Source organism: Callithrix jacchus, chromosome 11 (genome assembly GCF_049354715.1).
Source record: "Callithrix jacchus isolate 240 chromosome 11, calJac240_pri, whole genome shotgun sequence".
Lineage (NCBI taxonomy): Eukaryota > Metazoa > Chordata > Mammalia > Primates > Cebidae > Callithrix > Callithrix jacchus.
This window is the reverse complement of record NC_133512.1, coordinates 17696785-17722277: the sequence shown is the minus strand read 5'-3', so window position 1 is coordinate 17722277 and position 25493 is coordinate 17696785. Positions and strand designations below refer to the sequence as shown.

The following is a 25493-nucleotide window of genomic DNA, read 5'->3' as shown; positions in this document are numbered from 1 at the left end:
CCACTAATGAGAGAGGAGGTGGGAAGGAATGGGCCTTACTGAAGCTGCCCACCTGCAGGCAGCGTCATAATACCCCGGAGCCCACCAAAAGGGATATATTCAAGGCTCCTGCTTAATTCTGTTGAAAATGACATATGAGAAACTCCTTCAGTTTCCTAACAACTGCCATTCCTTTAATGCTGATCATACCTGCCCCAGAATCAGTTCCATAAACCTGCCTGCCCCTGATTTGCAGGCACTGTGATTGGTCCAACTCTATGGATGCGGTCTCTATGGAACATTTGCCAGGGCCCAAGTTGCCTGGCCATGCCCTTCTGTGAGTTCCTAAACTGCTCACTCCCTCCTCTGGTACTTGGAGCTGGAACTGCTTAGCTGTGGTATTGCTTCAGTGAAATGGTACATCTCCCTGAAGATAGGAAAGATACTTATAAATATTTTGTAACCCCACCACCCCATGACTTAGAAAAATGCCAAACTCAGTAAGGTGCTGAAATGAACTGATTAAATATAGAACATGAAATGGAGACTGGTCTTCTCTTTCCCCAGAACACTCTGGCTCAGGCCCACCCTGGGCCCTTTCACTGACGAAGAGATAATGGACAAGAGCCCAGTTTTATTATTCAATAAATGAAGCAATAAATATGAAGAGTGGATGCTTTCAAAGTCCCAGTCAAGAGCTGCTGTCCTTCTCAGATGCTATTTAAAATTGGGAAAAATTAAAATTTCATTGTCCTATCTTGGAGGCCTTCTATGTCACTGGCACCCAACAGGAGACTAAGAGAGACCCCACACCCCTGTATGGAAGGTGAACTTTGGTAGACAGACGAGTTTGGACTGAAGAATCTGGATAATTCAAGGAACTGAGATGCCAACAGGAGCCAAGAGGCCGGAATCTGTGCCAGGCACTGTATGTGCTCATGGATAATTAAACATTTTTTAATGCATAGGTATAACGTACACTGTCAGTCCCCACCTGACCAATGAGTTATGCTTCCTCTTCATTTCCCTTTCCTTTTTAGAATGTGTCTTCATATTTACTGAAAAAGTAAGTGTTCGGCACTCAGAATGCATTTTTCCATTGGAAAGATAGTTCAAAATAGTCACTCCAGTGTGGGTTTAGGCCATGTAAGCTTGAAATGCTCAATATTTTACTTGACAACTAGTAGACAGAAATATTCTTACAACACTGGGGACTAGCAAGTAAAAAGCAAATGAAATGAAAATAAGGTATCTCTTGAATCACGGTAATTAAATGAAAATTTGAGATGAAGAGGAGATAAATAGAGATATTTTTGTGCTGCCTCTAAAAGAGACTGATAAAACTTTTAAGCATTTTAAGGTTAATGGAACCATTTATTATAACTTAATATCATTTAAAATGTAGATGGTTGTTTTCATCCCACCAGGCTACATTATTAGAAAATACTTTTCTCCTTATTTGCAATTTAAGACCTTTAAATGGAATAAGGTCGGGAGAGAAAAGAAAGGCAAGAGAGTAAAAAGATTAACAGGTTAAAAAAGAGCAAGCTACAAGCATATAGACATTTTCTTTCCTCCAGCAGCTAGGTACACAGACCGGAATGAGGACAGTAGAGAGGGTCAAAGGGGTTGTTTTTAATTTTTAAGAAGAAAAGAGGTGTTCAGGGCAAAGAGGGCAATTCTTCATTATGACCACAAGGTGGTGATATTGGCCCAGAACAGTTTGGTTGCTGTTTTGGGGGAAAGGCAGACCTCTTCTATTTGTGTGAAGAGGACAGTCACAATTCCAACACTGGGAAGAAGGGGTAAGAGAGGCACCAATACTTTATGGACACAGTTGCATAAATATACAGACAGAAAGTGTATCCAAGTGTATATCATCTCTTTTACAAAAAGTGTAAGCATCATAATAATACATCTGTACATGCAGTGATTCTCACAGTCTGAAGTCTTCACGGGAGTCTGCTTCAACACTTCAGTGTGCTCTGGCTGACATCTTCCTCAGACGTCACAGAACCATGTTTTAGGGTGCACTAGCTTACTCCCAAGTGCATTTGACTTCTCAAAACCCTTCAATAATATGATTCTTCAGATCAATATTAGTTCTCTGCCCAATACTGTAATGTTTTATATGTTCATATAAGCTTACATGTAAACAGATACACACATACAAGCATTTACATGTACATACATAGACATGTCACAGTAGGTATCAAGCTATTGTTTAAAGTGATCAAAGAAATATCAGTAAAACAAAGATTCTGTAACTTTTATAGACTGGAAAAGTAGCCAACCTAGGTTATAAGCAAAAGGGTACACTTGGATTGGTACTATTAAATTCCTTAGACACCAGATAGTATTTGATAACAAGGATGTAAGAAACCTATCTTTAACTGTTACTGGCACTTTTGAATTAGAGCCTGTAATTATGACTGTCACAGTGTTAACAAAGGTGACCTGTTTTCTAATGGTGCTTTACAGTATTAGAGAATTTACTAATACAGATCCTAAGGGATCTTGTATGACTTTAAAATATTCAGCTCTCTATACATTTTTAAAAAGCACTCTCTGTTCTTTAAAGTACTCCTTTGAGGATGTTACTCAAATATATTTATCATTTATCAGCTCTCAATACCTAAAAAAGAAAAATGAAATTCACATCTGTTTTTGGTTTAACAGCTCAGATCAGAGAAGGTCCTGTGGGCACTAAGCATGAACAGAACGTTGGCTCCAGCAGCAACGTGCCACAGAGAAACGGCCTGGAGGCCTGCGATTTTCTCTTCTCAGTTCTGAAATTAATACTCCAAAGCCACAGATGAAGAGACTGTCTCTTTCTCCTGTTCCACAAATTTGTAAAAACTATCTGAAACCATGTTCAGTTCTTCGCTGGTGACTGAAAGTATGGCCACACTCAATAAAAAGGAGATCGTCACAACAGTAATCTCAAAGCTCTCCAGCAGCACCAGCGAAGTGACAATCCCATCAGTGCTACTGCAACTCCAGCCCTCACTGTGACTCCATTGCCACCCTCCCAGCACACCGCACAGCTGCCTAGACCTTCCTTTTGCACTTCATGGTATAAATACCCATAAATGATACATTGGGTGTCTAACGAATAGAACAGTGAATTTTTAATGTATCTCCTTTCTTTCAAGCGTGAGAAAGGCATTAATGAAGGAACATGCACACATGATATTTACATGATGGACTGAGATGAAGGCATGCTTTTGTTTTCCAGAAGCAAGGTAAATACTTACGAGAGAAAGATTTGGGAATTATTGCATGGAAATCCCTAAAGTCATCAGCCCCATATGTAACTGCAATAAAGAAGGCAAAAAGAAAGCTGGGTTGTGATACCAGTAGAGAGATACAGTCAGAGTTTAAAAGAAAGCATTACTTTTTAAAAAAGAACGTTTTATTACTCAAAACCACTGTTGAGCTACTCATGTGCTATTGCTGGCCCCCCTACAGGCAAAAGAAAAGTAATTACTCATGAACAGGACCACAATCCCCTCAGGCCTCAACTCACAGCATCATATCCCATAAAGTGGTTTGGAGCAAGTACTGATGGCTTTGACATCTTAGAGGGTGCAGCTCCAAACATTCTAGAACTTTGAGAAACCATTCAGCAGCTCCGATCCAGAACCTCAGGCTCCTCGCAGAGCGTCTCCTGGGACAGCACGTTATCTCCACAAAAGTGCGTGCTTCTTAATGAGCTGATGGCATTGCAAATGTTCTGCATTCAGCTTTTTCTTAGAAAGCATTCATAGAAAATTAGAAAATGCAGCACATTGGGTGGGGGAAAATTATTGTTTTCCCCAATCCACAAAAGAGCTACCCATTTTGGTGAGTAATCCTTATCAGCTGCTTTCATAAATACTATCCCTGCCTCAAGTCTTCAGGTTCCTATTCTCTTTCATAGGACAGTTTCCCAGCATATTCCTTTTCCTTAAGATTTGGCAGATTCTGCACATGTGCACACATGCGTATGCACACACAAAATTCTCCCTCCAAGAGTCACATCTCAGCAACTGCTGAAGTTGCATGCACACTGTAGCTGCTACATCCAATGTGTTGGATGAGTTCCTAGGTTAGCAGAATAAAGACTCTGAGCTGACCTGCAGGAAACAGACCTATTGAACTTTGCTTAAACCAGTGTTTTCCAGGCTTATCTGACCACAGACCCTCCTTCTTTTCCCATGAAATTATTGAGAAATAAATTATTGGAATAACAGGCATCATAGTTTAAGAGACATTTTGAAAGCTGTTTCTTGAAGTGACTCGTTGAATCATTTCCTAGCAAATCTTTACTCTTTATCTGCTTATTTTATTTAGTCCAAATCTAATGGATAAGTCCATATTATGAGTCCCATCAAACACAGGTAGCATAAATTGCCTTCATGGGGACGTGCTTGTTGGCCCGCAAAGAGCCAATTTTGCAATAACCTTTGCTGCGCTTGTCATCTTCATTGAGCTCCAGCCCTTTATATAATCTGTTTGCCCATATTCTGCTTCGTGGAGTTGCTAGCATCTCAGATAATGGGAGAAAAGGCAAAGATGTCTTAAAGGGTATGTATCACCTTTTGCAAATGGGAACATTACCACAGTGATAGAGTACAAAACTCTGACTACAGTGGCTCAAGCCTGTAATCCCAGCACTTTGGGAGGCCAAGGCAGGTGGATCATGAGAGATCGAGACCATCCTGGTCAACATGGTGAAACCCCGTCTCTACTAAAAATACAAAAAATTAGCTGGGCATGGTGGCGCGTGCCTGTAATCCCAGCTACTCAGGAGGCTGAGGCAGGAGAATTGCCTGAACCCAGGAGGCGGAGATTGCGGTGAGCCGAGATCGTGCCATTGCACTCCAGCCTGGGCAACAAGAGCAAAACTCCGTCTCAAAAACAAACAAACAAACAAAAAACTCTGACTAAACATCAAAGCACTGAGATACTGCTTATAGTGTTGATAATGCTGATATGGTGCTTGAAGATGACTTGCTTTGAGAGTTAACTTCCTAATATATCCCTGCAGCTCTAGAGCGGAGCTCAGCCACCTGTTGTACTTATGATGATGACTACAGCACTGGGGAGGCTTCATGTTTACCGACACACTGAATACACTGAAGATTAGGAAGTTAAGAGATTAGATCTGAATGCAATGGGTCTCAAATTTGTCTCACCAGTAGAAAATGTAGGCTTTTGCAGTCTTGGGTAGTCAAAGCGTAAGCCTTGAAACACTGAATTCTGTCAAGACACTTCCCATTCCACACATTGCCATTTAGTATAAAGAATACTGTAATAGACATTAAATTTTTTAGAAATTTAACTTTTAGACTCAGGGGTAAATATGCAGGTGTGTTACATAGGTAAACTCATGTCATGGCAGTTTGTTATACAGATGGTTTTGCCACCCAGGTATTAAGTCTACTACCTATTATTTTTCCTAATCCTCTTCCTTCTCCCACCCTCCACCCTCAGTGTATGTTGTTCTCTTCTATGTGTCCATGTGTTCTCCTCATTTAGCTCACACTTAAAAGTGAGAACATGTGTACTTGGTTTTCTGTTCCTGGGTTAGTGTGCTAAGGATAATGGCTTCCAGCTCTATCCATGTTCCTGCAAAGGACAGGATCCCATTCTTTTTTATGGCTGCATAGTATTCCACAGTGTATGTCGACCACATTTTCTTTATCCAGTTGATCATTGATGGGCATGTAGGTTGATTCCATGTTTTTGCTATTGTGAATAGTGCTGCAACAAACATATGAGTGCATGTGACTTATGGTAGAACAATTCATTTTTCTTTGGGTATATATGCAGTAATTGGATTGCTGGGTCAAATGGTGTCTAGGTCTTTGATGAACTGCCCCACTGTCTTCTTCCACATGGTTAAACTAATTTACAGTCTCACCAAAAGTGTATAAACATTCCCTTTTCTCTACAACTCACCAGTATCTGTTATTTTTTTGACTTTTTATTAATAAGCATTCTGACTGGTGTGAGATGGTATGTCGTTGTGGTTTTGATTTGCATTTCTCTAATGGTCAGTGATGTTGAGCTTTATTTCATATGATTGTTGGCCACATGGATGTCTTCTTTTGGAAAGGTGGATATTGAATGTCAATCACGTTTGAAAATAATCAGTTCTTTGCCTAGTGTAATTCAAATTTATTTGTTTATTTTTGTCTCAAATATGTGGTTCCCTAAATGTCACAAAATTGTTTAAAAAACAAAATATAGCTGGACTTACTAGTTTGTGTCCTGTCTCCACAGTAATGCTGAATTGATAAGAGCTTACTCTGGCTCCTGTAGCATCTATGTTCATGCACATAAACTTCTGAGCCCAGAAAATGAAGCGTGTACTATTCTAGCTGAACAGGTAATTATGTACAATAGGCAATGTGGAAACTCACTCTGTTCCATGCTAAAGCCATTCACTGGAAGCTCTACTGATGCCAGGTGGGTAGCAGAGGTTTTGTGGAAGCTGGATTTATGATGCTTGAGAGGCACTGGAAGGTGTGTAAGGTTCTACAGTTGCACACACAGGGACACACATAAGCGTGTTTGTGTGTGTTAATGCAAATATACACACACTCACCTACACGTGAAGCATGGGAAGTAATGGTGTCCCCAAATGAACAAATTCCCACCCAGTGAACCAACAATTGGGCAAGTGTGGCTGCTACACTTCCTAGCCCCACCCCCTCAGGGACCTCACTGTTCCAGGAGCTGAGCCTGGCACACCGCACATCCAGGGTAGGGACTGAACGAAGTCACAGAGCAGGTGAGTATGCACAGCAGTCACTGAGAGCTCCTTGAATGTACTCCAGGAGCCGGCTGGCCCCAGGGGCTGTGCAGTCTGACAATAATCCCACGGTGCTTCTGGCAAGCTGAAAAGGGAGCCATACAACCTGCTTTTTCTCTCACTTGGAGAGGTTTGCAGGTGCTGACTTGCCTTGCCCATGAAGACAGTCCTGCCTCTAAGGTGACCCTCTTGCTTGTCATAAGAAAGTCACTGTGGGATTAGGGAAGCTATTATTCAGTGATGACCTCTCAACCTTGTTCTCTTTCCTTTAGTAAATTCAGGCCATTGTTTGATGAAAAGTTGCACATGAAAAAGATGTTCAACTTTGTTCTTAGTTTTCTGCATTTTATAAAATACATTCTTATCCAGAAAAAATTTAACTCATTGGTAGGAATTTCTATTCCCCAAACTCTCATGCACATTTTCATATAAAATGCTGTGAATACCTTGGATTCTGAATCCTATTTGAATTGCCAAATTGATGAACATTATGGGGAAAACGAAATACCCGCAAACCACGCCTTTCAGTTTGCATTTACCTGTGCATAAGATTATAAACTTCTTGTGCCGCTGTCACTCTGAGGAGAGGCTAAACATACTTGAGATTTTCAAAACAAGAGAGAGGAGATCTGATCTATTTTCAAATGCAAGAACACTGACAATTTTCTGGGAAAATCTTTCTAAAGGTAAACACATTCAGATTTGTATTTAGGAGAATTCAGAAAAATGCTGTTGCTTGTATATGTTCTTTTAATCACATTAACCTGTTAGTCACAGTCATTTCATTAGTCTATTATTACCTTGTGTGAATATGGTTTGTGGTGACCCTGGCAATGCCTCCAAATCTAGCATTTCCTGGTGGGGCTTCCCGACCCCATGGCTGAGCTAGTGAGAGTCACAGCACAGGACAGCAAGGTGGAGGTGGATGGGAGGAGCAAGTACCCTAGACAGAGCGCCACAGGCCACACTTCTAGAAAGTACTAGTTAGATCAAGAAGAGCTACCTAGTCAAGATTCTATTAAAACCTTTCAGACCTTCTGTGGATGGATACATTTGCTTTTAGACCACCCTCTAATTAGGAGGCTCTGAGTCTCCTCACGGGAAGAGAACACTGGCTGCCATCTACTGACTGCACACTCAAGGAAGGTATTGTTGCTCCAGAAAAAGGGGAAGATTGCTCACAAAAGAGGCAGCTAAAATGCAGTCAAGTTCAGTCAGACCCAGGGACACAGAGCTGGGGAGTGCTGGCTGGTGCTGGTCTTACATCTAAGCTCCCCAGGGGACTGAGTAACTCCTCAGTGGCTCCTTTCATTGCTTGTCCTACAGTCAATCCTGAGGGTTTCAACTCTGCTGCCAACTTGTCTCCTTCCGACTCTACCAGCCCCTTCTTTTCAGAAGTCCGGGGTCATGCCACGCAGGCCACGGTGTCTTACACCACTCTGGGTCCTGTGTGACTCCAGCATAGCCCACCCAGCAGGCACACAAAAGTTTGGAGAAGAAGGCAAGTGAAAATATGCCCAGGACCCCATTGGTGGGCTCCACCAGGGCTCCATTCTCAGTAATCTGCCCATTCTTCCCTTCATGCCCAGAACACGCTCAGCCAAACCCAAATCTCCAGACCCAGCTCTCCTATGCAGCCCATGCATGCTGATGGGGCCTCATCTGGATTCCATACTTTATAACCCACACAGGGCTTGCCTCTACCCTTGCCTCTCATGGCCAAATTATGTCTGAGGTCTTTGGAGAGGTCTCCATATTGTTTTCCATCCGCATCACATCCCAGCATGGCCGTGAAGCCCCTGCCTTCGCCCAGCTAAGGCAGCCCAGCTGGCACCACATCCTGCCCATGTTTCCTGTCCACTGTCTGGCATATAAGTTGGTTTGTTTGCATCATGAGGACCTCCCTTTCGGTCACCGTGCTCATTGCCCTAAGATTATCATCCTCAACTTGCCCTTATCTGGTCACATCTGCTTCCAAATTTTCCATGGGTCTGCACTGTTATGATGAGGAAAAAACGTCCACTCCTGTGTCAAAATCCCCCTACAACTGGTGAGCAATGACAATAAACTTCTCAACAGGTAATATTATTCAGATAAGTGAGTGGATGAACCTTACAGAAAAATGCTTTAAATCAAAAAAGAGCCCCATAGCTAGTTTTTCAGTAGAAAGCCATAGGCAGATAAAGGTAATATCTACCTTCTTGTCAATGAAGACTTCAAGACCCATAGGATTAGCTACAGCCGACTAACATTCACCATGTTTCCCTGATGGGAAGGACAATAGGGCTAGTGCTTTGCAAGTCCACCGAAGGTGAAAATGCAGGAAAACGCCTCCAGTGCCTGCAAACCCTGAGTCTGTCTCCCCTTCAGCTCCAAATGCCCCTGGCAGACACTTACTCTATCTGGGAAAGGGGTTGAGTGGACCTTCTGCAGGGCCTCACTTACCCTCATGGTGTTTCAGGGACGAATGTCAGATCAAGGGACCGTTTTGGCTGCTTCAAATGGGACATGTCAGTGATGATCAAAGCCACTCTGCTCTACTTCAAACTCCAGCTGTCAGAGCTACCTTGCAGAGCAGATGATCTGGAGAACTGAACAGAGAAGTAGGAAAAACCAACGTCCGGCCCTTTCTCTCCTCATAGCACAACTAGGCACCTGTCCTACTTTTGTTTATGTTTTACTAACACAAGGTCAATTTTTCATAATGAACTAATTAAGATAGAAAAAGCTCCAATTAACGCACCTATGGCTTAGAAAGGGAGAAATGGACACTTCTCAAGAGTACAAGAAAGAAAACAGCAGGTTCAAAATGATGGTTCTTTCATGAGATTAGCTTTTAAATGATTGTTTTGGTGCCATGTGCAGCCTTCCTAAACCCCGAGGTTGGAGCACTTCCTCAGCTGCACTGTGAGGCCTGTTTCGTGTCAGCTGACTTCCGGGTCCAGGATCTCCATTATAACAATTTTGGGGAAAACATTCAATGGGCTGAAGAACAGGCTTAGAGGTATTTTTCCAATGTTGTATCCTTCCTTTGGAAGAAATACTACTTTTTTGCAAAAATGATATTTGCTTATTCTAAAGCTACCGAGAAGCACTAAGATGGCACTTCCAGAAACTACCCACAAGTCTTATAATTGAAGGAGAATCATGTGCACAGAAGAAAATGGAAAAATAATAGTGAGAACGGAGTCAGAGCTTAGCTCGTGCTTTAAAAGGAGAAACGGGAAAGGGACATTCAGGCAATCAAGAAAGGCTGAAGGAAACTAAGAGGGCTGTAGTTCTACAGTTTCCGATTAGAACAGAAGGCTCTTGTCAGGGATCACAGCAGGGTGGCAGAGTGTGAGGTCCTCCATATAGGTGAAAAATGATACTTTGTCATTCCAAATTTTATTCCAATAAGGGAGATTTATACTGCATCACAGGGGCCAAAATGATAAGGAAGAGAAATTCTACAAAATAACTGGGCTGCCCAGGAGAGTGTGGGCCACGCGGTGGGCAGGAGGGGTGAGAATGTGTGGATGGACAGCAACGTTTACATACATAGGCCCCAGCAGGACATGCGGGGGGAGCGCCAGGCAGAGCCACATGGCGATGGATGGCGGTGTTCCCTGTAGCATGGAGAGGCGGGGCGCAGCGCGGAAGGGACCTGGGGCTGCCGTCAGAGTGTCTGCAGCGTGGGCCACAGGCAAGAGCCTTTGATCAACTGTCTGGCATGTGCTCTAGCTGATGTAACTGCGCACGTGTTTTAGATGTGGTTTTCCCGGTAGCACGCTCTTACCGAAGCAGCAGGTGAAACTTGCTGCCCGTGTAGAAGGGAGTTCAGCAAAGTGAAGGACTAACGACTGAAGGAAATGTTTTTTTCACTGTTAAGCTGGACCTGGCTTAACTGAAATGGGATTATTGTATGTGCATTTCACATATTCTTGAGGTATAGGACCTACCACTCCTGACTTCAAATGAAAAATAAAACATGCAAAGAAAGGGCTGAGGACTTTAAATCCATGTCTGTGGGCTTTGTACTCCTAAGCGATCAACTGAAGAGAACTCCACAGGCTGCGCGCTGCTCCTTCTTAGGCTCTGCAGACAGACATGGCCATTCCCTCTCATCCCCAGGGCTGGCACGGTGTCAGCCCCAAAGATTCCAGAAGTGCAGGCCCTGCTGCAGGGAGGCCAGAGATAAGTAATCTCCCCCAGGACACACAGAGGGTGGATCCTCTGCCGTCCTGTCCCTCCCTTCCAGAAGCCCAACGGGTCCCTGCCAGAATTCCAAGCAGAAGGTGACTCAGCACAGAGGAGGAGGGACGGGAAGAACAATGCAGTCACCCTCTTTAACCCTCGGCTCTTGGCCACGGGTACAGTCCTGCACACTTTGTGTCTTTAAATGGTCGCTAATCTTTAAGGAAGGGGTATTTATGTAGTAATCCTGCTGAGAAATCCTAGGGAGTCAGCCAGCCCCTGGTGACCTGACCCTGCTACAGGTGGAGGTGAAGCCTTCAGTCCTGCCTTGGCAGTCTCTCCCCAGAAAGTGAATTTCTCAGGCATGAGCTCAAGCTGGGAACCTGGTGATGGTAAAGATCAGAGTGCCAGGCAATCTGGCATAGCTGTAGCTGAACTGTCTGCAGAAGAAAGCAAGGGGCTGAGGAGCATGGATTGGGATTTGTGCCTCTGGTCTGGTGTGCTGGTACACACACGTGTACACATGAGTGATCACGTGTGCACATATGTATGCACATGTGCCAATGACACACAGAGATCGCCCTTTCTACACACATATTTAAAAAGACAGCTCAGTAAAATTGACTCAGAGATAGAGAGTTCATTATTTACAATGACATTTCCCTGCAGAAGGACAGCAGTGAAGACAAAGAGACAGCAGTCTCCACTGTTCTGAACGTCGGACCAGCTCCTTGTCACTCTGCCCACATTCCCCCACATGCCAGCTCTACAGGCAGAAGGCCGCAGGAGTCAGATATGGTCTCTACAAGACTCAGAAATCAGGATGAAATGCAGGCTTCCGCCATTTCTTAACCAATAAGCACCCCTGTAGAGATTTCTGAGCAAGGAATTGTGACTTGTGGCAAAATTATTTTATTTTTTGAGACAGGATCTTGCTTTGTGGCCCAGGCTGGAGTGCAGTGGCGAGATCACAGCTCACTGCAGTCTCAACCTCCTGGGCTCAAGCGATTCTCCTGCTTCACCTTCCCAAGTAACTGGCACTACAGGCATATGCCACCATGCCAGGCTACTTTTTGTATTTTTTCTTTTTTTTTTGTAGAGACAGAGTTTCACCATATTGCCTAGGTTGGTCTCAAACTCCTGAGTACATGTGATCCTCCCACCTCGGTCTCCCAAAGTGCTGGGATTACAGGCGTGAGCCACTGCACCTGACCATAATTCTGTATGTCAATAAGAAACTCACACAGTGACTGTGAGAAGACATCAGGAAGGAGATGGGGATACTTTAAGCCATTTAATGTTTTGGGTAAACTTATTTCTAACTAGGGAAAAATAAACTCCAAGGACATTGTAATTTATAGTTCTCTTAAGGAACTCTTTAAGACTTTTTTTTCTCTTTCTTCTTTCCTTTCTCTCTTCCTCCATCTCTCCCCGATCCCCTCATTATTTCCTAAGAAGCCCCGTGCTATATAAATGCCAGGCATATGTTATTTTATTTATTCCTCACAATAAAGCCTTGGCATGTGAGCAAATCAGCACTGGCCACAGCACCCTGCCTCCAGCTAACTCTAAGTGTTTACAGACAGCCTCTGCCTCTGAGTAGTTCTGGAGCCTGAGCCACGCCCAGGACATCACCAAGCCTTGGCTTCCTCACGAATGAAACCAAAGAAAACGCCAGCCTCACGTCACCATACAGCTGGAGAGTCACAGAGCAAAGGCGACAGGTCCCCGCTATCAGCCGGTGCTCAGGAAATGCTGGCTGCCCCTCTCCTGCCCCATCCCACAGCCTTCACATGAGACTGGCCCGAGACTCACACACCTCTGCTTCCTGGCACTTCTGTCAAAACCTCGTATCTCTTGGGAAGAACCTTCAAATGTCATGTTTTTTCCTAGTAGATATCAGCTGTTTCTTAGGATGAGAGTGTCTCAGAAAGTCCTGTCCTTCACATCACAACAATTCTTTGAAGTAAGGGGGGGTTCCTCCCTTTCTTTTCCTTTTGTGATTCAACAGCCATTTACCAGGAAGTATCTGGAAATGACTAATTCAGGTCACGCATTCTTCCCATTTACAAATCCGAGTGACAGCATGTAACATCAAGTCATTTACCTGGTGCAAGAGCTGTCGCCATGCGACTCCAGGCACCTGCACCAGGCGAAGGTGCCATGCCATGTCTTTGCTAGGCATGAACTTTGTTAATCCTTGAAGCGGCTCTGCGAGAAAAATATCACCCCACTTTACAAATGAGAGAAAAATCAGACTCAGAACGGTCACCTGACCTGCCCAAGGCCAGGTAAGACAGTAGCAAAGCAGAGTGGAGCCCAAATTTGTGGCACTCAGGCCTATTTCTTCACTTGCTGCCTCCCCTTCTCTCTGTAGGTCCTGAGCTGACTTCTGCAAGTCTTCTTGCCCTAGCTGTTAATGAGTTTATGAGAAGAGGCCCACTGAATAGCCCACACTACACATCAGGGGGGACCATCTCTGACGTGGGCATTCCACGGGTATGTGTGTGCAGAGCCCTGAGGGAGTCTCCAGAGAAATTATAGAGGGAAAACCCAGGCTCTGTCCAGGGGTGCCGCAGTCTGTAAGCAGCAGGAGGAAAACGCGCCCAAACTCATGCACCACGATGCACAGCCGTCTCGGGCAGTGGGAGGCCGAACACAAAGGGGTTTCTTAGGAAGACAAGGTGTGTACACTGGAGGGTGGGGTGGCAGGGGGTTGTGAGAAGTCACAGAAGGGTGACATTCAAAATGAGAAGCAGGAAGCGAGAATCTCAACGAGTGGAGGCGCAGGGCCACAGCAGGGCCAGCAGTGTTGTTGAGGGGGCAGGGGTATGACTGGCTCAGGGAGACACGGGAACAGTGATCCCCAGGATGCAGGGCCCAGTTCCAGAGGCCTTGGAAGCTGAGACAAAGTCCCGAGGCAACGGGAATTGTGGGAGGTCACTGCTTGCGGCGGGCGGCAGTCGGGGGGGTGGTTCTGTGGTGGGAGCTGGTTTAAGGGAACTGGTCTGGTGTTGGGATGGAGATGCCTGGGAGAAGGAGTCAGTCATAACACTCCACAGACAGAGAGAGAGAAGTAGGGGCAGGATGGGCGGGGAAGTAGGAGGATCACAAGTAGAATCACACACCCATAGCCGTCCGGAGCCCAGTGAGTCCGCAATCAGGGGTGTGGTCATCCTGCTCTCGGTTATTCTAGAGTTTAGAGTACCACCAGCCCAGCAACCACAAGACCCCAGCGTCCAGAAGACCTGACAGTCGGGCCTTCTGCCACCCGTGATCTTCCGCCCTTCCCTCCACATCCAGAGGCACCGTCCTGCCCTGGTCTCCAGGAGTGTAGGGCCCAAGCACAGTGATTGTGACACTGCACTTGTGTGTCATCTTGTAACTGGGTTTCCACATCCTCCTGGCTGTATTGTAAAAGCCTTAGAAGAGGAACAAGAGCAAATAATGAAATATAGGAATGCAGGAAAAGAGGAAGCCGCCGCGAGATACCAGCCCAACTGAAATACAAAGAATTATGGAGAAGTGACAGAAAGGGAAGTAAGAGTAAGGAATTGCATTGAGTGGCTCAGCAGAGTGCGCGTGCGCACACACACACACAGTCATGCACATACAGACACGCCCCACAGACACACACACAGCCATGCACACACACACAGCCATGCACACGCAGACACACACACAGCCCCAGCCATGCACACGCAGACAAGCACACAGCCATGCACATGCAGACAAGCACACAGCCATGCACACAGACAGCCATGCACACACACAGCCATGCACACGCAGACACACACACAGCCATACACACACACAGACATGCCCCACAGACACACACACAGCCATACACACACACACAGCCATGCACACACAGACACGCACACAGCCATGCACACAGCCATGCACACACACAGCCATGCACACACACAGCCATGCACACGCAGACACACACAGTCATACACACACACAGACATGCCCCACAGACACACACACAGCCATACACACACACACAGCCATGCACACGCAGACACACACAGCCACAGCCATGCACACGCAGACACGCACACAGCCATGCACATAGACAGCCATGCACACACACACACACACAGCCATGCACATGCAGACACGCACACAGCCATGCGCACACACAGACACGCCCCACAGACACACATGTACACACAGACACACAGGCACAGAGACACTTTCACACTCACAAATTCACACACACATAGTCTTTCTCAAGTCTCAATCAAACTGCTACAAAAGTATGACCTCTTAGTTCCCAGCCTCAGAGGGACAGTGACAAGTTCACTCTATGGTCCAGCTGGCTGGGATTGACCATCCAAGTGCGCCCGCCTGGGACCATCTGCCCCCACCGGGTACTAGATCCAGAACTTCCTGATGGTTCTAGAAGACCATTCTGTTATTTTTCCTTTGTATTTAAAAAGCCAGAGTTAAACAGTAAAACTTCCTTACATTGTAATCAAAAACTTAATTTTAGAGCTGAGATGCAAAGTGGACTAATGGAACAGAAAACATAGATCTACTGGGGTAGATGCACTTAGGGACCCCAAATCATTTTCTAAGTGAGGAAAACAGGCAAAGAGAGAAAAGCCTGAAACTGAGGGAAAAGGAGAACAACACAGTGAATTAACCCGTCTGTGGCATTTTCTGTTTGTGGAGATAACCAGTGCAGAGCTCTGAGTCAAAGACATTGCCACCCAAGGAGTGTGGAGGTCGCTGAGCAAAAGTCCTTATCTAGCATTTTCACAGGCATGCGGCTGGAGGGGCAGGACAGCCGGGAGGCCTCCAGCCTGCTCTGCTCACTGCAGCCTCTGAGTTCATAGCGAACGCTGCCTCCCTAGTGCAGGTTTTTAAATGAATGCAATGCTTTCCCTCTTCCTTATTTTCCAAGAGAAAAACTGGCTAGCCCCAGACTCTCACTGTTCTTAGAGGAAACTGCTGACCATCTGTTGAAATTTAAATTTGGCTGGGACTTTCTGAGGACTGTTTCTTTCCCTTTATTTATTTATTTGCAAACTAACATATTAAACTCTGGAGTGAATTAAAACAAGAGAGACTGCAGATCCAGTAAAATCTGGACAAGAACAGTGGCCACAGCCCCTTAGCACACAGCCTAGTGGGCACAGAGTTTCCAGTGGACGGTGTGGCCCTGCAGAGGGGGCAGACCCAGCCAGGACTCTCCTCTGCTCCCACCTCCCAGCTGGCAGCCAGGCCTCAAGGTGGGGGTTGGCCAGAACCCCAACCCATCCTATACACAACACTGACTGCTCTCAACACCTCAACAGCTCACTGATGATGATGACCACTCTGTGGTCCAGCTGGCTGGGCGGGAGCATCCGAATGTGGCCCAGGCCATGCTCCCACAGGGTACTAGATCCAGAACTTCCTGATAGTTCTAGAAGGCCATTCACAGGTGCCCTCTCCCCATGTGAATTTCTGCCTGTGGGGAGGAGAGCTCAGACATCTGTCATTTACCTGCAGAATGGAGGAGGCTGCTCAAGATTTTCCTGATGGAGGCTGAGGCCACCAGGGAGAGAGGCACGAGGCCGATCATCTCCACCTTCTGCCAAGACTCAGGCCTGTTCCCCTCCTCACTTGAGGACTCTGCCTCTGAAGCTTCCTAAGGGAATCTCCTGAATAAACGTCACAAAAGGCATTTCCATTCATTATGTGTTATTCCTACCCAATGTGATGATTTTGACGCTAAAGCATAAGGCTGATGCTGTCCAAATGCATCAGTGAAATCCCATGCATGAGAATCCTCCCTCCTGGATAGACATCAGTGCATTCAACAAGCTGGGGGGGGTCTAACTTTCTGCACTAACCACTCTTCGTCCTCATCATGGGGAGACAGCCCGATGACCACAGGGCCTGTAACCAAGGGTATGGATTAGTTACTTTAAAAATTCTTCACCAATGCTAGGGAAGAGTCAGGCAGAAATGCTAGAGAGGGTAACGGAAGACCTGTGACTCCAGGATCTGGTGTTCCCTTTTTGGCAAGGTTTCTCATCTCTCACTTTGACTTTTTGTTCTGTCTTAAAAAACAAAAGCATACAGTTCAAAGACTGCTGCCTTGTCTTTCTTCCTTGTAGTGTCTCCTGCCAGCCACCTCTCAGGTTCCCTTCAGGTCTGTGTTCAATAAGAGGGCCACCCAGGGCCCTCGCTCCAGCTCTGCCCCTTGCTCGATGTCTGCCCTGTGCCTGGGACGCTTGGAACGGGCTCTGTGCACACAGGTGCAGCCAGAAAGCAGAATGATTCTCAGCTCTGCCAGGCTGCCATGGCTAGCGGGGGCTCTAGTGAGATGGAAGCCCAGGCACTCACAGCAGTGACCAACTGGGTGACTCACCTTTGCACTGGTTTTTCCCCTTCTCCTTTCCTTTCCCCCAGGATCACCATTCATGAACTAGCTGCTCACAGCACCTGTGTTGGGCTTGCTGTGGAGGGCACCCAGGCTGCAAGAACCACTGATCCTTCCATGCCAGGGAGAAATGCTAAAGACGCACCTTGCAGGCACAGAAGGCGCACCACACCTGGGGCTATTAAATCCCCAGTTACAGAAGAGCCTGGCGGAACACACAAATCAGCACCTTCCAGGAGGGGCGGGGAGAGGAATTCTGCCTCCTCTATGTCCTGACATCATTTGGACCTTTACTAAGATCCCAGCATCCCAGCTCAGGGCCCGGCTGGATCCCAGCGTGGCACAAAGGGTCTCCTTCTTATAGTAACAGAGGCACTGAGGGCAGGGGGAACTGCAACAACAGCAACTTCCTGCAGAAAACAGGCGCAGGGGCCTCGGAAATGTGATGCTCCTGGAGAGAAATATGTAAGAGGACCGTGGACACTTTTAAATACATGCAGGTGTTTGTGACTAGTAAATCTAAAGATTCACTGTAAAGAAGAGTCCCTTAAATAAAAAGGACACAGTTGAAAATTCTTCCTGGAGCAAAAGTGGCAGCCACTGGCCCCTGGGCTCTTCACAGCCTCAGGGGCTGACCCACCTTAGTTCACCTGAAGCTCCGACTCTTCCGGTCAGTTGTCCTCTCCTGAGTCACTGGAGGACCGGGCTGGATGGTCAGTCCTTCTCTCTTATGAGGGTGAGAGCATGGCAATAAGTAAGGACAGAGGGAGGAGGGCAACTTCTTTTGCTCTTCTCCCTCACAGGGCCATGGCATCCATTACAGAAACAAGAAAGGAGAGGCCAGCAGGCTCAAAAGGCTTCCAGACCTCAGGCCTTGCAGGAGGTGTGGGGGCAGGGGAAGGAGATGTTGGATGGAACTGCTCATCATGGCAAGAGTATGGCCAGCAGAACTGAGGAAGAGGAAAGGCAGCTTGCTAGCTCTCTCTCTTTAAATGCAAGTGCCCTGGGAGCCTTGGAAACACGGAACTGCAAATTCTGCTGAATGCTGGTGGAAGGGAAGGGCCCTGTTGCTCTCCCTGCCTCCTGTGGCTGGACTGTGGCACCATGTCCTAGCGGACCACCCAGTCAGCCCCTCAGGCTTCTCCAGCTCTTTCTTTCATGTCTTTCTGAGTCTTCTATTTGAAAAGATTCTACCATAAGATCTAAACACTGGTAAGCAGGGGAAAAGAGGTGTGGGCAGTCATCACCTTGGTTATGGGCAATAAGTCATTTGCAGAAAACAAAGTACAAAAAATTTTTTAAATATGTAAGAGGGGAAAACACATACTACATGTAATTCATGGAAAGCCTTACCTTATGCAAGGATAAGATATTCAAATTTAGGATAGTGATTATGCCATGATACATCATGGTTGAGGGCCAAGTAAAATCAATTTCCTAATAAATAATAATAACATATTTATACATTAGACAAAATGTCATTAGTATTTGATTTCAACTTGGAGGCTTCCTTTAAGTGATTCAAGCACAACAAAAAATTTAAATGAAAAAACTGAAGACAGACGAAAGAGGCTGAAAATGTCACCCCTTTGGTCTCATTCTGAAACACTGAACTTAAAATATATAAACTTTAAGATCAACAGAAACACCAGCCAATCTCATCCCATCCCATGGACGTTATTCTTACTCAGAAGTTGTACACATCATCCATCAGCTAGTGATGACAGGTCAAGAGCGAGAAAGAAAGTAAAACTGATCTCTGAGGTAATCAACCAAAAGAGAAGCAAAAAATCCTTGACCTAAGATTCAGGCATTTACTCATGGGCAAGTCCCTCACACACTCTCTTGGCACTTACGCACACTTGCTTTATGCACAGTTGTGAAAATGATTAAATGGTTCTTTCTTATTGTAATTCCCAGCTGATTAGAAGTAGCAAATTAGAATGCAGAGGAAGAGACACATAATACTCTCCAAATAGACAAGAGAATTCAAAGCAGGATCATGCCGGGTGCGGCTATTAGCTCTCTATGCACGATGACTCTTCTGAAGTGAGGTTCGGGATCTACGGGCAGGGAAACACAAGTATACTTTCTGGCTGAAAGAGGACTACACAGTTGAAATCTGGACTGTTACGGAAATTCTAGAAGTCAATTCCTCTGCTTCATTGGAAGCAATAGAAATGTTTGCTGAAGGAATCAATGAGAAAAGTAATAAAAACATGATACAATCTTCCCTGTTTAAGGGATTTATAATTTAGAATGTGCCCACAAATTAATCTCCCTGCAATGCCAGAGATAGTATTTAGGAAAGAACGCTTAAGCTAAGAAGAAAAGGTTGAAGTGTTTTCAAGATAGTCTTTAAAGAATCTCGCCGTGGGAGCTGGGGGATTGTTAGTAGGTTCTAGGAAGAGTTCTCATTCAAAGATATTAAAATACACAAGAAATAAAGTGGGGGCATGCTTGAGTCATTCAGAAAATTTAGTCTTGAAATACTCCCTCCCCTAAATGCTGGTTTAAGGAAATACCAGCCGAGACCACCTCTGAATGTGTGAGCAGGAGTGTGAGGCCTGGGATAGCCCGAAAGAGCGCAGGGGCTCTAGAAAAATGTTTGTTGCAACGAAGGGCTCGCTGGCCAGCTGGCTGAATGATTTCATACATAATGATCGGGGCAGCACATTCTACCTCCCATATCCATTTCTAAGCAAAGATATTGCTGATTTGATTGCAACTCTGTTCCAAGTGCATACATCTCAGGTGGGGTAAATGAGGTTGGTGTGACTGCTTCCAGGGTCCTGCTGCTGGGAAAGTAGATATGGAGGAAACATAGAACATTCTGAGATGAAAAACAGGAAATGGGTGAATTCAGTGCCCCTTCTGGGAAATGATGAAATGAAATATGTTTTAACCTTAAGGTGTAATCATGCAAAACTTATTTTATCGAGGTTAGGAAGACATATGATTTTACATCAAGATAAGTGACTTTTTAAAAATTAAAAAACCCAATTTACATAATGGTTAAATCTACCCCCAATATCATAAAAATATAATGGTTAAATCCACACCCCCACTCCCATATTATAAAAACGACATTAAAAAAGAGACAGCATGTAATGAACATTGTGACATGGTAAATGTTTTGGTGATCTTAAATTAAAACTTAGGAAGTCTAGAGTTAATTGGTTTCTACTATTTTATTCTGAGAGGTAATACACAAACTGAATTAAACAATTAGAGTTACTGTGTTAAAATATAAACCTCTTTTGCTAAAATGCATCGCTAGTATTTAAACGCAGGTCTTAAATTGGTAAATACAGAAAACAGAAGCACATTTGGCTCCCTGGGTCCTTGGCCCCAGCGAAGCTGAATGTGAGTCAACCAGGGCAAGCCAGCACACAGGGATAACGCACTACCAGAGCCAGCTTGCTCCGCAAGTTCACAGATTGATACCCGGCAGTTGTACAAATCGTACCAAAGATCTACATTTATGAGTAACCAATGCAAATGAGAGGGAATGAAAGAACAGAAATGATGGGAAATCTAACAGCATAAATATGTTCACACTTCGGTGACACATTTCTAACGGTTAAGCACAAGGCAGAGTAATCTGTACGTGAGGTGAGGTCGTCGTTAGAGTCCACTGGTGTAACATGCCATCAAAACCCAATTTATCCTCGCTCGTGTGCCTGCCCTGGAATCCTGCCCCAGGACTCTGTACCTGGCTGCACAGTCACCTAAAGCAAACTCTCTTTCAAAATCAGTGTGGAGGGCATGGGTTACCTGTGGGTTCAGAAGTGCTGCCCATTCAGTTCACTGAATTCCCAGATGGACCTTGAAAAACGAAACTTAGCATCTGCACCATGAAAGCCAAAGGTGACTGGAAACAGTTGTGAGGGGAACATCTGCACAGGCTTCTTGAGAAACAGAGTCAGGGACCAGCCATTGGAGCTGGGCTTTGCCTCAAAGAGGGAATGCGCAGACCCTGTGGGTGCTGGGTTCAGATCTGCATCCCGGGATGTCAGATAGCAGTACCGCTGAGGAGACGGCATCAACATGTGCTGATCAGAGAGGGGCCAGCTGGCTCCGGGCCTCGCAGTGGATGGTGGTGGCCGTGGGATTCAGCCCAGCCTGCAAGGCTCACACCAGGGCCGCCCTGCCTCCCTACACCCTGCTGCCCCTTTTCCCATCTCGGCTGAGACACCTCTACTGATGTGGGGATAATTTCATGTGTGTCTCAGAGCTTCTTACATTTAACTTTGGAATTTTCAACCTACAGCTTTCTGAATGAATTTATAAAATGAGTAAGACACTCTGTCTTGTTTCCAAAGCCTTGACGGAAACTTTGCATGGAAGGTGCTCATAGGTTCCAGCCTTATTTTTCATAGACTCAATAACACGTATTAAAACATAAGGACAGATGCCCTCAATGTGACAAGATTTTCACTAGGATGATACTTGCTGTAAGATTTCTTGATAAAAGGCAATAGAAGAAATGGTTCCAACTAGCTAACATTTTGGGGTGAGTAAACTACCCTGATGACTCCCCACCCATGCCCCATCACCCCCATGCCCACTCAGCTTATAGACTGGGTGGTTGTTACTGCCTGCAGGATAGACTTCTGGAAGGCCTCCCTGCGGCCGGCCCTCCCCGCGGCCAGCCCTCCCCACAAGGTCTATCCTCTTGGCCCATGACAAACCAAAGCCGGGGTCGGGCTTCCACGGTTACACCTGCTCTTCCGTGGTCTACGTTTGGTTCCCACCCCCTGTTCCTTTTCTCCATCAATCTCTTCCAAAATCCTACCCTTTCTCGAAGGTACAGAATACGTGTCCTATCTTCTAAAAAGCCCACACGCTTCTCAACAAAGCCGATTTCTCTCCTTGCTTACTTTGTAAATGCTGCCCCCTTAGAAAGACTCAGGCCATTTCTTGTTCATCTTCCTTACTCCTTATTACACACACAACAAACACTTTGCATGACAAACTAGACTGGATAGTAGCCATCATGGTCAGATTTCCCTACCAGTTTCCTAGTGCTATTTAGAACACAACACCAACATGTCTCAGTATGTCATTCAGCTAATAGTTGATCTTTTGATGGCAGCAAAGGCCATGAACACACAGGGCTACACTAAAAAGTCGTAACAACTAAGAGTTAACGAGCAAAAAATTTAGATCAGAAGACATGGGTTCACACCAGTTGTGTGATGGAAAGATCAGTTCATTAACCTCTGTTTATGTTACAAACTGGCTGACCCCGTGACTAAGCAGGAGGCTGGTGATGCTTAGTGCCTGACACCTCTAGGCCATGCTGGAGACTGGGTCTGTGCTGGGGACCTTCCACATCTGTGAAGCGGAGAGAGAGTCATGCCTGCCCATGACAAGGACCGAGTTATATAAACCGTGCCCCGCGGCCAGCACAGCCCGTCTCCCTTATTGAAGGACAACTCTCCTTAGCATCTGCAGTACGTGGTTCGGTGCATTTTATTCAATGAGTGGGTACACTGCTGTGCAAAATAACAAGTTGCCGATTGAGACTGCTCTACCCTGACCAGCTCATGTCCATCTTCAGAAGAGCTGCTGACTTAACCACATTTGGCGTGGTGGTTCCCTTGGTTCATTCTTGAAAAAACAATGGTGGCCTGTCTCATTATGCAAGAGGGCAGGGCCTCTGCAGTAGCCGTGGATGACGTCTACGTTCTTGCTCTAATCTTGGTCCCACAGCAATGAGGAAACAGCAGCTTAAGGAGGTGTTTTACCTCAAAGAATGTGCTAAAAATAACTGTTTCTCTTTGAACAGAGCTCATACTCATTTTCCTTTTGGAGGTGAGAATTCTGCTAACAGCCAACCTGTGGGGCATCTTACGAAATCAATAATCAACAAACCCCCCTCTCTTTCTCCTTATTCCTCAGCTATGACTAATATGGATTCTGGAAGAGCCAGATACGTCATGTCCAGAGACAGCAATTTAAGACTTCAAATAATTTATTTTTCTGACAAACTTAAAAATGAATTTCTTTCACTATCTAACAATTACACAGGTATGGCTGACTGATGGGATATCAATGGAGATTTCTCTCAAAAAAGGAATTTTCTTGGAAATGTCCCTAGCATATCAGAGGGAAACCCTGGGATTTTCTTTATTCTTTCTAAATAAAGGAAAGTGCATATTTCACACTTTGATTACACTAAAATGACCCTTGTTCCCCTGCGTGGCCCCTTGCTCTGCGATCCCCTCTGTGGACCTTGCAACGTGAGCTTCGCTGGTGCGAGTGGGGGAGATGGGATGGGCATCCATCTGCAGCACAGTTTGGTTCAACGCAAACAGGAGGGCTGCACAGAGCGTCACAAACGGCCGTCCACATACCTATTCTCATGAAACGCACTCTCTCCCTGGTTTCCCTTTCACTTAAGCTTTCTAAGAAATCTTTCTGTATCAATGGTAATCCACCTGCCCATGAGTGACTTGTGGAATCATGTGACATGGGTCAAACATGTAAACTGAGCTCCAGGAATTCTGGATTTCAGGAGAGGATTGATTTGTTTAAAGATAATATTACCACTCATGAAAATAAAAACGAAATTCAATTAAAAATTGGATGGACAAAGGTACCTGTAGGACTAGCGTCAATGGATAAAGAAGAAGTCAAGGAGGGCTCCTGGGGATTCAGTGGTCTGCTTTCCTGTTTGTGTCAGTTGCATTGCGGGATTTTTGACCCCCTTTAGGCAACTTGCAAAAACTTGGTTTCCAATGGTTTAAAGGGTATGACTTTGATTTTTAGCTTGGTTCACTGACAAACCATCATAAACTGTTTCTGCTTCTGTGAGGGCTGGTGCAGACAGGGAGGCCAGTGATCTCAGAGGCTCTGGGACCTGATCCTTGTCAGGGATCCGAACAGGAGGCATCGCTAGCAGCTCAGGTATGCTAACTTCATCTTCTTTCAATTATTATTTTAACAGATCATTAGGCTGTTTTCAAAAAAGGCTCTGTTTTAAGCTAGGCATCTTACGGAGCTGTGGAAATAGCATCTCAAGGGCAGGAATGCTGCCTTATTTATCAGTCCCTGTAACTAGCACATACAGTATTTCCAGAAGATCTTCACAGGCTGAAATGAAACACAGTGAACCAAATGAGATAACGATAATTGCCAGATCCTACCCTTCCCTCCAAATATCAAAGGCACAAATATAAGAATCCGGAGATAATGTCTTCAGGGCTGTTCCCGAGAAACTGACTCATGAGTTCTTAGTTGACAGTTAATGTGGGTTGTGGCTGCAGAAATTGAACACAATTTTATATGTGCGCATGTGCCCTACTAGGAGGAGCGAGAAGGTGTTATTCCTGCCCAGCTCTCTGCCCCTCAGAACTGGAATGGTAAATAAAGGTGGGAAGCATGGAAAATGAGTTTAATATGCCATGCTTTCTCAGACTAATGGCAGTGAGTTGTGTGGAATTACACAGTTAGCTTTGGGAAACTATTTGCCATCACACCCCGAGGGGAAAGGTAGATTTACACACGGGCAAGCTCCTTTGGAGGCAGGGGCTGGGCTTCCTTTTTCATTCTGCATTCCCTAGCAAAGCCAGGAAGGCCCTTTGGGGGCAATGTTCTAGGAAGGGCACAGGCACATTGAAGAATGCCAGGGAAGAGTGAGACCAGCGAGAAGACGCAAGGAAAAAGTATCACGGTGTCTGCTTCATTACATTCTGAGGAAACCAACACAGTTTAGCCAAAAGAACAGGCTATTTTTGCTTGTTTATTTGTTTTTTTGAGATGCAGTCTTGTTCTGCCACCAGGCTGGAGTGCAGTGATGTGATCTCGGCTCACTGCAACTTCCACCTCCTGGGTTGAAGAGATTCCCCTGCCTCAGCCTCCTGAGTAGCTGGGACTACAGGTGTGCACCACCACACTCGGCTAATTTTTTGTATTTTAGTAGAGAAATGGTTTCACCATGTTGGCCAGGATGGTCTCTATCTACTGACCTTGTGATCCACCTGCCTCTGCCTCCCAAAGTGCTGGGATTACAGGCATGAACCACTGCGCCCAGCCGAGAACAGGCTATTTAGACGTGTTGTCAATGATTAGAAGGGCAGTTCTGCTTGACAGAAGAGAAAGCAGGTACACTGCAGACATCTGCAGAGCTGGCTTTAGAGAGAAGCA

General features: G+C 45.5%; 1 protein-coding gene across 12 annotated transcripts in view; it reads right to left on the bottom strand.

The window, feature by feature from the left end:
- IKZF1 (IKAROS family zinc finger 1) overlaps positions 1 to 25493 on the bottom strand; it is a 99484-nt gene that overhangs the window by 34066 nt on the left and 39925 nt on the right. For 6 of the 12 annotated variants that reach the window (XM_035253388.3, XM_035253389.3, XM_017975177.4 and 3 more), the window contains exon 4: positions 3237 to 3296. The exons of the other annotated variants lie outside the window; for them this stretch is intronic. In XM_035253388.3, coding sequence (XP_035109279.1) covers positions 3237 to 3296 — 60 coding nt within the window. The remainder of the gene's footprint in view (positions 1 to 3236; positions 3297 to 25493) is intronic. 12 annotated transcript variants of the gene reach the window in all.